Source organism: Aulonocara stuartgranti (assembly GCF_965226115.1).
Source record: "Aulonocara stuartgranti genome assembly, chromosome: 6".
Taxonomy (NCBI): domain Eukaryota; kingdom Metazoa; phylum Chordata; class Actinopteri; order Cichliformes; family Cichlidae; genus Aulonocara; species Aulonocara stuartgranti.
Window position 1 is genome coordinate 1,375,001 of NC_138944.1, and position 12,500 is coordinate 1,387,500.

At 48.1% G+C, this 12,500-nt stretch overlaps 2 protein-coding genes across 6 annotated transcripts in view; one reads left to right on the top strand and one right to left on the bottom strand.

The window, feature by feature from the left end:
• wdr17 (WD repeat domain 17) overlaps positions 1–12,500 on the bottom strand; it is a 34,200-nt gene that overhangs the window by 11,554 nt on the left and 10,146 nt on the right. For both annotated transcript variants that reach the window (XR_014277135.1, XM_082535562.1), the window contains exons 8-17: positions 12,232–12,419; positions 11,992–12,160; positions 4,572–4,663; positions 4,410–4,492; positions 4,238–4,324; positions 2,982–3,146; positions 2,524–2,639; positions 2,342–2,428; positions 2,102–2,251; positions 1,693–1,823 (exon numbers count right to left, since the gene is read on the bottom strand). Coding sequence is in view for 1 of the 2 variants with exons in the window: in XM_082535562.1 (XP_082391688.1) it covers positions 1,693–1,823; positions 2,102–2,251; positions 2,342–2,428; positions 2,524–2,639; positions 2,982–3,146; positions 4,238–4,324; positions 4,410–4,492; positions 4,572–4,663; positions 11,992–12,160; positions 12,232–12,419 (1,268 nt within the window). In the remaining variant the exon portion in view is untranslated. The remainder of the gene's footprint in view (positions 1–1,692; positions 1,824–2,101; positions 2,252–2,341; positions 2,429–2,523; positions 2,640–2,981; positions 3,147–4,237; positions 4,325–4,409; positions 4,493–4,571; positions 4,664–11,991; positions 12,161–12,231; positions 12,420–12,500) is intronic.
• LOC309708014 (uncharacterized protein) overlaps positions 4,677–12,500 on the top strand; it is a 12,528-nt gene continuing 4,704 nt past the window's right edge. Inside the window, exons 1-4 of one of the 4 annotated variants that reach the window (XM_082535706.1) lie at positions 4,677–5,434; positions 5,570–5,680; positions 5,813–7,476; positions 9,109–9,367. In XM_082535706.1, coding sequence (XP_082391832.1) covers positions 5,386–5,434; positions 5,570–5,680; positions 5,813–5,919 — 267 coding nt within the window. In that variant the 5' untranslated portion in view covers positions 4,677–5,385 and the 3' untranslated portion in view covers positions 5,920–7,476; positions 9,109–9,367. The other 3 variants (XM_082535708.1, XM_082535707.1, XM_082535709.1) reach the window with 3 other exon arrangements.

The window sequence follows — 12,500 nt, forward strand, 5'->3', positions numbered from 1 at the left end:
GGTTTGAAAGAGGAGTGAAAGAAGCATCTATGTCCACTGTGAGCGACCATCTTTGAACAGAGGCGGGGTTTACGACACCAACTCTCTGCCATCTATAATCCAGTTTTGAGATCCTTCCCAGACGCCTTAACGCCCACTCACATCCTGGGCCATCTGACCTTAGGACATCACATGATAAGGTGGGGCCAGGTTTCACAATGAGCTCACCCGAAACTCTGGCTGATTGTGACCCACACCCAGTTTCACACCTTGGCTCAGGCGATTAGAGGATCATCAGGGGTTCTTTGTCCCTCTGTGGGGGGTCACTCCCACTAGGTTTATATCTGGGACTCTCCACCATTTGACCTTAGAACTGAAGAAGCTTCTCGGATGACAGGTGAAACGTCTTCAAGCAACTTAAAGAAGTCCAGACGCTTCTCTTTGCAAGCTCCTTTGACTACTCTTACTAATATTTCTGGGTCACAAAATAAAGATTTAACATATTTTCAGGCGAGAAAGTAGTTGTGTAAACATCAAATATCTGCTCGGTTTATCAAGATATCGCATATTTGCTAAAGTGCTTCGATGTTTTCAGAGGCGTCTGTTACCCACCAGCTCGACAGCTAGCCGGGAGCTCGAGGGTTACTGAAGCCGCCGAGAACGGCACAACTCCCGGCACATCATGTTCAGATCACCGCGGACTTTCGCTGCTCGGGTTAAACGTGATATATAAGTCACTTAGACAACCTAAAAATGTTATTGTTGGGCTTTTTTCAGTGTTTTGTTTGTTCGTGAGTAAATCGGTTTGGCTGAGATTAAAGCTATTAGATTAGATTCGATAAAACTTTATTAATCCCCCGGGTGGTTTTTACACAGCTGAATAAACGTCAAACAGAAAACCGAGTAAACAGACGGTCGAGAGTTTCCTCCAGTGTCCTGTTATATTTTAGATAGCAAGGAGCAGACGGCCGAGTTTATTAAACTCCACCGAGACAGCGGCGACGCTAATCTGAAGGCGAGACCGTCAGCCGTTTACTTCCGGCCTACCGACCTCCTGAGGACCCGGCCCACGTAGACCGCGAAGGCCGGGTCCTCAGGAGGATGCAGCCCATGAATTTGGACACGACCAAAGACTCTCCCCTCATGTCTCAGTTTAATAAGGATAAATGTCATTGGTCATAACAGAAGAAGCTCCGCCCCCGGCGAACCTTAGCTTTTAGCTCTATTACAGCAGTGAGAGGATGTTACTAAGCTATGACATCGTTCTAGAGCTTGGGAAAAGGACCGTGCGGTCTTTATGAAGAGTCTGAGCTTGTGCTGCTGTGAATTATGGGATGTATCTCCTTTGCTTTCACAAAGGCTGGTCTGAGACTTCCAGGTCACCTCTCTGTAATTCAAAGTCAACTTTATCTATAAATCATTAGTTATTATTCATCTCTGGCTTTTGTCCTGATTTGGTGCCGTATAAATAAAACTGACCTGAATCATTAGAAACGCAGCTCAGCGACAGGCTGGTGACCTACGTATGATGAATGTTATATTAAACAGTGTAGGCAGGATTCATCTCTGTGAGCTCAGTGTGGACGTGATGAGCAGCAGCAAGCTCTCCTCAGCTCCTCGTACTCGGACTCTGATGGAGAGCTACGAGCTCACAGCCCCGCACCTCAGCGCGGGGCTGTCGGCTTAAACAGCACCTGACATCGAGGTCGTTACCGAAAAGCATTCAGAGAACCAGCGAAGCTTCTTGGCTCTGATGTCGAAGCTCAGCTTGTCCAGCTCCTGCTTGATGTCTCTGGATACTTTTCCACAGAGCAGTGGCGGAGAGCCGGGAACCATAGCTGTGTCTGCACACACACACAGAGACTTCATTATAATGATAAGAAACAAAAACGGTCATAAAGTTAAAATAGTGACAATAAGACATAAATCAGGGAGCGATCAGAAGCAGTGAGCTCGACGCTTCAACGCTCGCCATGACGAAACTGTAACGCCGCCATAGAAACAAACGTTTGTCACTTTGAAGCAGCTTGTAGGTTCGGGGGTTAGCGACCCCGCAGCACAGCGGTACAACAATGACACCGGCAGCACGAGTGAGCAGATTAAAGTTCAGGTGAGTTCCCACCTGTGTTTCCGATGATCTTCTCCCAGGGCTGGTCAGCGAGGACGTTCAGCAGCAGAGGGGAGATGAGCGGCGTGAGGGACCACAGCCTCACCGTGCTGTCCCTGCTGCAGCTCGCTATGGTGAAGGGACGGCTCTGATGGCACGTGAGACCTGCACACGCACAGAGTGAGCGGCTGTGACAGGAACGCACACGAATGTTTACTGAAGCGCGCCGTAAACGGGAAGCGGAGCCCGACTCACCGTACACGTCGGCTCCGTGGTCGTAGACCGTGTCTAAACACGTGCCGTCTCTGGTGTCCCACACTCTGATGGTGTAATCCCAGGAACCTGCGAAACAGCACAAACGAGCACATCGGTCTCCTGAGACCGCCCACTGCGCACAACTCACACACCAGGGGAGGGGACGCTTGTAGAGACGTTACCTGAGATGAGCAGGTAAGGCACCTCTGTGTTCCACATCAGGCCTCTGACCGGAGCCGTGTGCCCGCTCAGCACATTGATGCAGGCGTCCTGCGTGTAGTCCCAGATACGAACAGTCCTGCACACACACACACACACGCACACACACACACGCACACACACACACACACACACGCACACACACACACACGCACACACACGCACACGCACACACACGCACACACGCACACACACACACACGCACACACACACACACGCACACACGCACACACACACGCACGCACACACACACACACACACACGCACACACACACACACGCACACACACACACACACACACACACACACACGCACACACACACACACGCACACACACACGCACACACACACACACTCTTTGAACCAAGGCTAACTTGGGACGGCGTGCTCCGCCTCCTCCTCTCAGTGTGTCTGCACTCACCCATCATCCGATCCAGAGCACAGGATGCCCTCTCTCAGGGGGGACCAGCGAACGTGGAACACCTTGGCCAGGTGTCCCGTGAACACCTTCAGAGGCTGGTCCGAGCTCGTGGCCAGGTAGTACACGCGCACGTTCTTGTCCTCGCAGCCCGTCGCTATCATGTCCCTGCAGACAGAAGCACACGGTGACGTTCTCACAGCTTTAAAGGATCACTGCGCTTTATTTCAACCTGCTGCTCAGCGTTAATGAACACGCACCACCCACAGCTCCTCCATCAGCTGATGTCGGTGCACACGGACCTTTGACCCCTCAGAGCTGCTGCACACTCTTCCCTGGAAACGTAAACCCGCTGTGATGCTGGTTTAAATAGGAAATACCGACGGGTCAAACCGTGACCTCGTCGTTTGGTCTCTATTCTCGCTCACACAAACACTGCTGGACATCAGAGGAACTGCAGCGCTGGCTTTGTGTGGATGCAGCTATACGAAGCACAGACCTCAGGAACAGACGAGAACAAAGTGCAGACGTTTGTCTGTGAAGCACGTTTGGAGGAAACCAACAGCTCGCAGTAGCCGTCAGCACAAAGGAGGAGGGAGGGCGGTCTGAGTGAACACAGAGGCTACAGCTCGGACCAGACTGGGTCATCGATGGGACAAAGTCCAGGTCTGAACCAGAGGCCAGAGCTGGACCTCCAGAGAGCTGTGCATGAGCAACGCTGTGAAGAAGACTCCTCCACCTGGATGAGACAGACTAATGAAGTCACACAGGAAACATCAGCGCAGGTTCGTCCTGCTACAGGAGGGTGTACACGCTGCTGGACGATGGGGTCAGTGTATCGTGTGTGTGTAGATATTAGCCCATATTTAGCTCTACTGTACACTTTAGCACGTGCTGATTGTTGACACTACAGAGGAACTTAGAAGAACATCATGTCTTCTTCATCGACTGGGACCATAAACTCATCGGACTCACAGAGCTGGTGAGCAGGAGGCTTAAACCGTAACAACAGCACTCAGCCCTGTTCAGTGTGACGTCCAGCTCTGAACCTGCCGTAGACGTTCATGTAAACGAGCCGCTGGGTCCTTTAAAGCACTTGGGTGACACGTTTTGTGCCTGGATAACCTCCAGACAGCCCGGGCTGTGACACTCACCGTCCTCGTCCTGTGTCCCCTGTTTTTCCTTCTCCGAGCTGTGACATCCTACCATGTTGCTTAAATGATTCAAGTGAAGCCCAACGATGTGGACGCAGGTCTTACTTGTTGTTCTGGCTCCAGTCGCAGCCGAACACAGCAGCGGGGTGTTTGTACTTGTGCAGGATTTTACCGTCGATGGTCCGGATGATGCTGTCGCCACAACAACAATAAAAACACGAATCACTGCAAAGGACAAACACGACGCCGTCGTCGGGAGAGAAGAGGAAGCACTCACCAGAATCCGTCTCCGCTGCAGGTAGCGATCCGCTTTGAATCCTTGTGGCTCCAGGAAATACAGAAAATGCCATTCTTACCGTGCTGGAGGAAGACAGACAGACGCATCACGCTGTGCATCGTGCGATCGGGTTCAGACACACGGGGGCGCGGCCCTACTCACCTCGTTGAAGCGAGTGATGATTTTTCCTTTCCTGACGTCCCAGATGAACGCTCCGTTACGGGACGTCGCCCCCGCGATGCAGTTCAGGTCTCCTTCACAGAGAAACAAACACGTCATCAGCTCATCTACACGACGCAGTGAAACTCTGCTGCTGCTGCTTTAGTGACACAAAGCGTCTCAGATCACCTCAGTTTTTAAACGATGGTTTCTATTATGAAGGAGACAAAACCGACCTGCTCCTCTTATTGATCGAAGAAGAAGAAAACAGGCAAAGATGATTGATTTCTCAAAACAGCATAAACCCTGTGGGCAATCTAAAAGCTCTGTGTGTGAACTTCCTGTTATCTGTGAGCCTCGGATTAAAGAAACTGTCCCTGCTGATGAATTAGAGCGCACAGGAAGCACAGCAGCAGCGAAGCATCGCCAGACGTACAGGAAGCATCAAAGCTGGTCTGAGGGCGTCCACAGCAAACAGAAACTTTGAACCAGCTGGTTTTTCCCTCTGACTCATGATTCTCTCAACATTGAAACGGTGGCTTTGCTCGGAGTTTAACCACACACTTCATCATCGTGTTCATAAATAAGTGTTTTTATTACACAGAGAAAACTCAGGAAACAAGAAGGATCTTAGAAAGTGTCAATAGCAGCTGATGTCGACACCAACCTGCTCCCGGGGTTTCACAGTTAATGCTAAACTGGATTTGTGGGTTTTCCCAAATTAGGCAAAAAGCAGAAATAAAAAGCCCGACCGACAGACGGGATCATCGTCCAGGTGGGAAGTGTTTGTGGTTGAGTTTCCTGTTCCCGCAGAAACATGAAGACTGTGATGCTCGCTGTGCTGCTGCTGCTGGCCGTCAGTCAGAGTGAGTTAACCCGCAGACCTGCTCTCCGTTCGTCTGTTACATTTATTTGATGTTTGTAAGACGGTCTGTCGCGGCGTGAGTGAACCGTGGGGCTGCTGGCGACGGCTGAAGGTGGTTCTTTGACGTGTTTTGCAGGTGAAGCCTTGGAGTGTCACTGTGGAGGCCAGAAGTTCTGTTCACGTCCTGTGGAGACGTGCTCCAGCTCCAACGACGTCTGCTCTACTCTCGTCATCACTTCTGGGCCGGGTAAGTCTCGCCTTGCGTCGCTCTGACGTTTATGCAAAGAAAAGAGAACAAATGCATGCTGGGCCGCCTCACGGGCACTGTGAGCGGCTGGGACGATGTGTGACGGTCACTTCTGTCCTTTGGTTTTCACAGTGGTAACGCACACAAAGGGCTGCTTGAAGTCGCTGGCCTGCAGGATCCTGAATCGTCCGCCCGTGATGACTGCCAGCTGTTGCAGTTCTGATCTGTGCAACAGATAAACCGCTGCCACGCGGGACGTCGCCCGATTGGTCGACGCTCTGCTGCCGTGTGTTGTGTACTCTAGAGCAATAAAGATCAGCTGACTGTATTTACTGTCTCCGCTCCGTTTTTATCATCAAACTGATTTATTTTCACTTTGAAATATTTCTCTGACATGTTACCATAAAGTGTCGTTACGCGCGGTTAGCTCAGGTCGCTAATGATGAGACTTCAGGACGAGAAGCCCCGAAAACACCGAGTGATGTCACAGTGGCCATCGTTTATTTACAGTCTGTGATGTCTCTCAACACTGAAACGGTGTCTTTGCTCGGACACAGGAGCCCAGGGCCACATCTAGAGACGAGCGGCAAAGTCAAAGCCTGTTTTTCAAACACATACGCAGGTGTTACATTATGGTTCAAATGACTCAAATGCTGTAAGTTTACATGCTTTTCATAGAAATATAATCTGTATTTTCTGCAGCCCACATAATGAAACACTTTAGTTATATAAAGCGTGAATGTTGATGTTATGTACTGTATAACCCGTATAATAAATGAATATGTACCTAATAAGTATAAAACCCAGAAAGCAACACAACACGGGGCGGTTACTTTACAAACACAAGTCTAGCTTCAGTTTCACTGTTTTTGTTAGAAAAAAATCTAATTGTTGCTCAAATTTACACAAAATGTCAGAAATCTGCGTCGTCATTAGCAACAATTTCCACCTAGTTTTGAAGGATTTGTTGGCTTTAAACCCTCTGAGGTCCAAAATACAACCGGCCAGCTTTGACTCCTTTTGAGTCTGCATTTGTATTTCACCTGTAAATATACCTTTTATATCCTTATAAATGCACCACGGAGGACGTGGGTGAAACAGAATTTCGGTACACTGTATGCTGCTGTATTGACAATAAAGCTCTTCAATCTGAATCGTTTCATTTTATTTTCTTGGCTTGCTTGGTATCAATTTTTCCGCTCGACCTCACGTGTCTGAATGACGTACTGTATTAACATAACCAGTGTTGGGGAGTAACGGAATACATGTACCGCCGTTACGTATTTAGAATACAAAATATGAGTAACTGTATTCCGTTACAGTTACCGTTTAAAAAGGTGGTATTCAGAATACAGTTACTTTGTTGAAATAAATGGATTACACTGCGGTACTTTCCTGTTTCATATTGTCGCGGGTCAGGACTGTTTGGGTTTTGTTTGACAGCTACGTTCTGTTGTTCCAGGCGGCAGCGTTACGGTTGCCATGGTTACAGGGCGACGCTCTCTCTCTCTCTCTGCGACTGTGTGTTTCCTGGGTGAGAGAGCGCCTTTTCGTTGTTGTGCTAAGCTAACAGGCAGAATGCTACAAGCATAGCTCTAAAGAATGTAGCATCATGGGCAGTGTAGTCCGTGTTGCAGGGAGAATGCACTGCCATACACGTTATGTGTCTGTGAGCGAGGAGGGAGAAAAAGGGGAGTGGAAAGGTACGAGTTGTCGTGGAGCAGAAACGGGAGCTGGAAGCATGTAAATATAATAATAACCACTGCAGCCAAGAAGAGTGCCTGACGAGCCCAGTTGTAAGTAAGCTGTTAAGACTCGACTGTACGCCGTGTTCGTGTTTTCCTCCGAAACAATAAGTTCTGTTGGAGCAGCCTTTCAACGCCTCTCTCTGTCTCTCGCAAGAAAAGTTGACCCACACAACAAAGTAAAGCTAGTTTTCGGCTACAAGCCGACAGGGACCCCGCCGTATTAGTCAGAGGTCCCTTTACTACAGTTCGGAGTCGCGGACCTTCAGTAATAGTAATAAATCACACAGCAATAGTACATTCACGTTGTTGTAAAAAGCATGATAATATATTAAGTAATCCAAAGTATTCAGAATACGTTACTGTCATTGAGTAACGTAACGGAATACGTTACAGAATACATTTTGGGGCATGTATTCTGTATTCTGTAATGGAATACATTTTAAAAGTAACCTTCCCAACACTGAACATAACTGATCTGAAATCACACAAAAACATCAAATCCTGCTCGTATATTTTCCTGTTAAACCACAGGCGTGTTGAGTAAATTATTTGTAGAACTTGAAATGCAGATATAAACGGTACATTTTGTGAACATATACAACTATTTCTCTAAAATGCAGCCAGTACACCTGGCCTTTTTTACATTTTGTACAGCCATTTAATAATATTACTAAAACTAAATTGAGACAACAATCAGGTGTCACAATAAGATGCCCCAAATTATTTGTGCCAGTAAAAAATTTGTTTGTCCGCCACAGGACAGAGAACAGCACAGCGATGCAGCTGCAGGCCTGACAGCAGCAGGCGCATCACTGCTCTGGGTTTCCACTGCAGTCAACCTTTGTGACGCTCAGTAGTGCCCTCACTGACACACAAAACAAACAACGACTACACACTAAAGGTCACAAAACTCCCACATGTCAAAAATCTCCCTCTGCCGTCACTCCCAAAACTTCCCGCTCTTCCTAAACAACCAAATCCCACATGTTGACTTTCTTCTTTCTCTGCTGTTTTCGTTCTGTCCTTAGAAAAAAAAGCTTCTTAAAAAAACATGACAATGGTATTTAGAAAAAAGCATGGCTCATATGTATTTGTGATCAAAAGCTTAAATCAGTCATGTGATTTGGAGGCGCCGACACGTCCGTGGACCCCGCAGGATTAATAACACTCAGCTTCCGTCCACTTCCACAGTGTAACAACCAGCCATCTGTGTGAACTCTGGAATTCCCGAGGTGTTGTTCAAAGTGTGCTCTGGCACAATCATGAGCATCGGTTGCTACTGACAACAAGAAAAAAGCCGTTCTGCGCTATGGGCTGAACCATTTGTTAATGGTGGGGGAGGGGCACTATGCAATGTATTCAGTTTAAGAATTGATATTCACTGTTAACGGCAACTACGCTCAAAGTCTTCATGCTATTTCAATAAACAACACTGTCATGTGCAAACTAGGGCGGCACTTGCCACCGGATGCCACCCATCTAGATTCGCCGCTGCAAGAGCCCGAGTTTAACCACACACTTCATCATCGTGTTCATAAATAAGTGTTTTTATTACACAGAGAAAACTCAGGAAACAAGAAGGATCTTAGAAAGTGTCAATAGCAGCTGATGTCGACACCAACCTGCTCCCGGGGTTTCACAGTTAATGCTAAACTGGATTTGTGGGTTTTCCCAAATTAGGCAAAAAGCAGAAATAAAAAGCCCGACCGACAGACGGGATCATCGTCCAGGTGGGAAGTGTTTGTGGTTGAGTTTCCTGTTCCCGCAGAAACATGAAGACTGTGATGCTCGCTGTGCTGCTGCTGCTGGCCGTCAGTCAGAGTGAGTTAACCCGCAGACCTGCTCTCCGTTCGTCTGTTACATTTATTTGATGTTTGTAAGACGGTCTGTCGCGGCGTGAGTGAACCGTGGGGCTGCTGGCGACGGCTGAAGGTGGTTCTTTGACGTGTTTTGCAGGTGAAGCCTTGGAGTGTCACTGTGGAGGCCAGAAGTTCTGTTCACGTCCTGTGGAGACGTGCTCCAGCTCCAACGATGTCTGCTCTACTCTCGTCATCACTTCTGGGCCGGGTAAGTCTCGCCTTGCGTCGCTCTGACGTTTATGCAAAGAAAAGAGAACAAATGCATGCTGGGCCGCCTCACGGGCACTGTGAGCGGCTGGGACGATGTGTGACGGTCACTTCTGTCCTTTGGTTTTCACAGTGGTAACGCACACAAAGGGCTGCTTGAAGTCGCTGGCCTGCAGGATCCTGAATCGTCCGCCCGTGATGACTGCCAGCTGTTGCAGTTCTGATCTGTGCAACAGATAAACCGCTGCCACGCGGGACGTCGCCCGATTGGTCGACGCTCTGCTGCCGTGTGTTGTGTACTCTAGAGCAATAAAGATCAGCTGACTGTATTTACTGTCTCCGCTCCGTTTTTATCATCAAACTGATTTATTTTCACTTTGAAATATTTCTCTGACATGTTACCATAAAGTGTCGTTACGCGCGGTTAGCTCAGGTCGCTAATGATGAGACTTCAGGACGAGAAGCCCCGAAAACACCGAGTGATGTCACAGTGGCCATCGTTTATTTACAGTCTGATGTTTTAACGCTCTGTGTGCCGCTGCTGGCTGATGGAGACACCCTCAAGTGGTCAGTAGAGGAACTGCAGCTCGCTTCATTTTCAGCTCCAGAGGTTCCTGCGTCATTATCAGGCGGTGCAGTCCTAAAAATAACCTTTGGAAAGATGGACGTGTGAATACGATTATCGACTTTAGATGTATCCAGTCATTTTATACGCTCATATATAGAATATATGTTTCATGCATGTCAGTGGTATCTCTTATTAGAACCATGTGACCTGTAACTGTAAACCTTTGTTGCATCGTGGGAATAAAGAAAAACATAATCATTTGGTCAAAGTGAAATCTGCATTTCCACAGTGGAGAATAATTTAAAGCCGTGTTATTTAACCACTTCATGGTGTGTGTGCGTGTTCGCTGTGAGCCGGCGAATTTTAGTCCAACAGCCAAGAAAACGTGAACGGATTAGAGCGCACACAGGAAGCACAGCAGCAGCTGCCGACTGAGGACGAAGCAAACAGAAACTTTGATTGTGACGTCAGCGCGAGTTCCCGTGGTTTCACAGTTAATGCTAAACTGGATTTGTGGGATTTCTGTGGTTGTGCAAATAAAAAGCCCGATCCAGAGGGTCATCCAACGAGGTCATTGTCCAGGTGGGACGTGTTTGTGGTTCAGCTTCCCGTTCTCGCAGAAACACGAAGGCGTTGCTGAGCGTCAGAGCGAGTTGACCTGCAGACCTGCTCTCTGTGGGTCATCAGTTATTTGTCGTGTTGTGTTATGTTGGCTTGCAGGATGTTTTGACGTGTCGCTGTGGAGGTGATTGTTGACTACGTCTGTGCTTCATGTGTCGTAAATATGGAGTTCTGTACTGTCAGGATGAAACATGCAGTAAAACTTACGATCCATCCTGATCCTCGACTGCAGAGTGTGGGAGAATGACACTCCTGCTGATGAACTGACACCGTGCACAATGTCTGTTTGTACTTTATTATCACTTTGCTGGTGAGACGTGATTTTAGTGGTTGTGGAAACGTCACACATCACTCCGGGTTTGTCTCCTGTTCAGCAGCAGCACATCGAGCATTTCCAGGTAAAAGCTTCGTCACTTTTACAGCCACAGGCTTCTTCTGTTTGGGCCAATCTGACCTGCATTCTTCCTCATGTCCAGCAGGGGGCGACTCCTCTGTTGGTATAAAGAGGGAGTCTGAGACGATGAGCTGCTTCTCTGTTTGTTCTTCTTTCTTCACGTTTTCAGGTGACTTCAGTTCAGTAGATGAGGCAAGCAGACACAGATCTAAATGTCTCTCCACTGCACGAGAACGCCTTCGACTTCTCTGCCTTTGCGCGCTACAGCCGGTCTGCAGCCGTATACGAGGAACGCGTCCTTATCCACAAAGGAGACGTCCGCTGTATTCAAAATGTTGGGGGAACGTGGCGCCTTCTACAAACTGCAAACCCACTCCTTAGTTTTAATACACGAATTATGAGTTTCTGAGAACACATCAGATTATCAGAAGACGTCATTACACACTGTTCAAAGCATATCTATAAGAACTACATCATGTTTTCTATTAAATAACCTCAGAAAATGACTGACTGCACCTGTAAGGTTTTTCTAAATCATTATTTTTTAAACATGAAGTGTTGATCATGTATCGACTGATATGTAACACAAAGACAACATGTTGTTTATTTGTAATTCCTAGTTTTATATCTTTTGGAGAAACATCTTTTATATACTTATAAATGCACCACAGGAGGCTTGGAGTGAAACAGCACGTCAGTATGCTGCATGCTGTGCATGCTGTTGTACTGACAATAAAGCTCTTGAATCTTGAATTATATCTACAACAAGCTAATAAAGCTGAGAACAGCCTCACCGGGTCCCTCCTGAGGTTTTACATATCACAGAGGTTTCACACAGTTACGTGTGTGTGTGTGTGTGTGTGTGTGTGTGTAAATGCATGCGTGTGCTGTGTGCATGCGTGCAGCTAGCCTACCCGGAGCCCAGGACAGGGAGTAGACCACTCCTTCGTTTCCGGGGGAGGTGTAAACAGCTGTTAGAGTGTTTGTGTCCCAGATCTTGATGGTTCCATCGAAACTGGCCGTGGCGAGCAGGTTGGGATCATCGGGCTTAAATTTGCAGTCGAAGATGGTTTCTACGTGACCCTGAGGAAGAAGCGACACAGTGAGCTGAAGCTCCTTTTTTGTCACTCACGTGTGAGGATGCCAAAGAATACCAAGTCTCGCAGGAAGTCCCACTTCTTGGCTCCCATGTCGTAGAGCCCCACGCCTCCGTCCATGAAGCAGCAGACGGCGTGGCCCGGAGGCAGAGAGAAGGAGCGGTTCTGCGACAGGGTCGGGGGAGGGACCGCCTCACTGGTGGAACTGGTGTACTGACTCTTACTGGGGGAGCAGGAGCTCTGAGCTGCAGAGAGAAGAGGGCTGTGACAAACTCACCTGTGGAAAGTGTTAGCTGGATCCAGGGTTTTAACAACAGAACCTGATG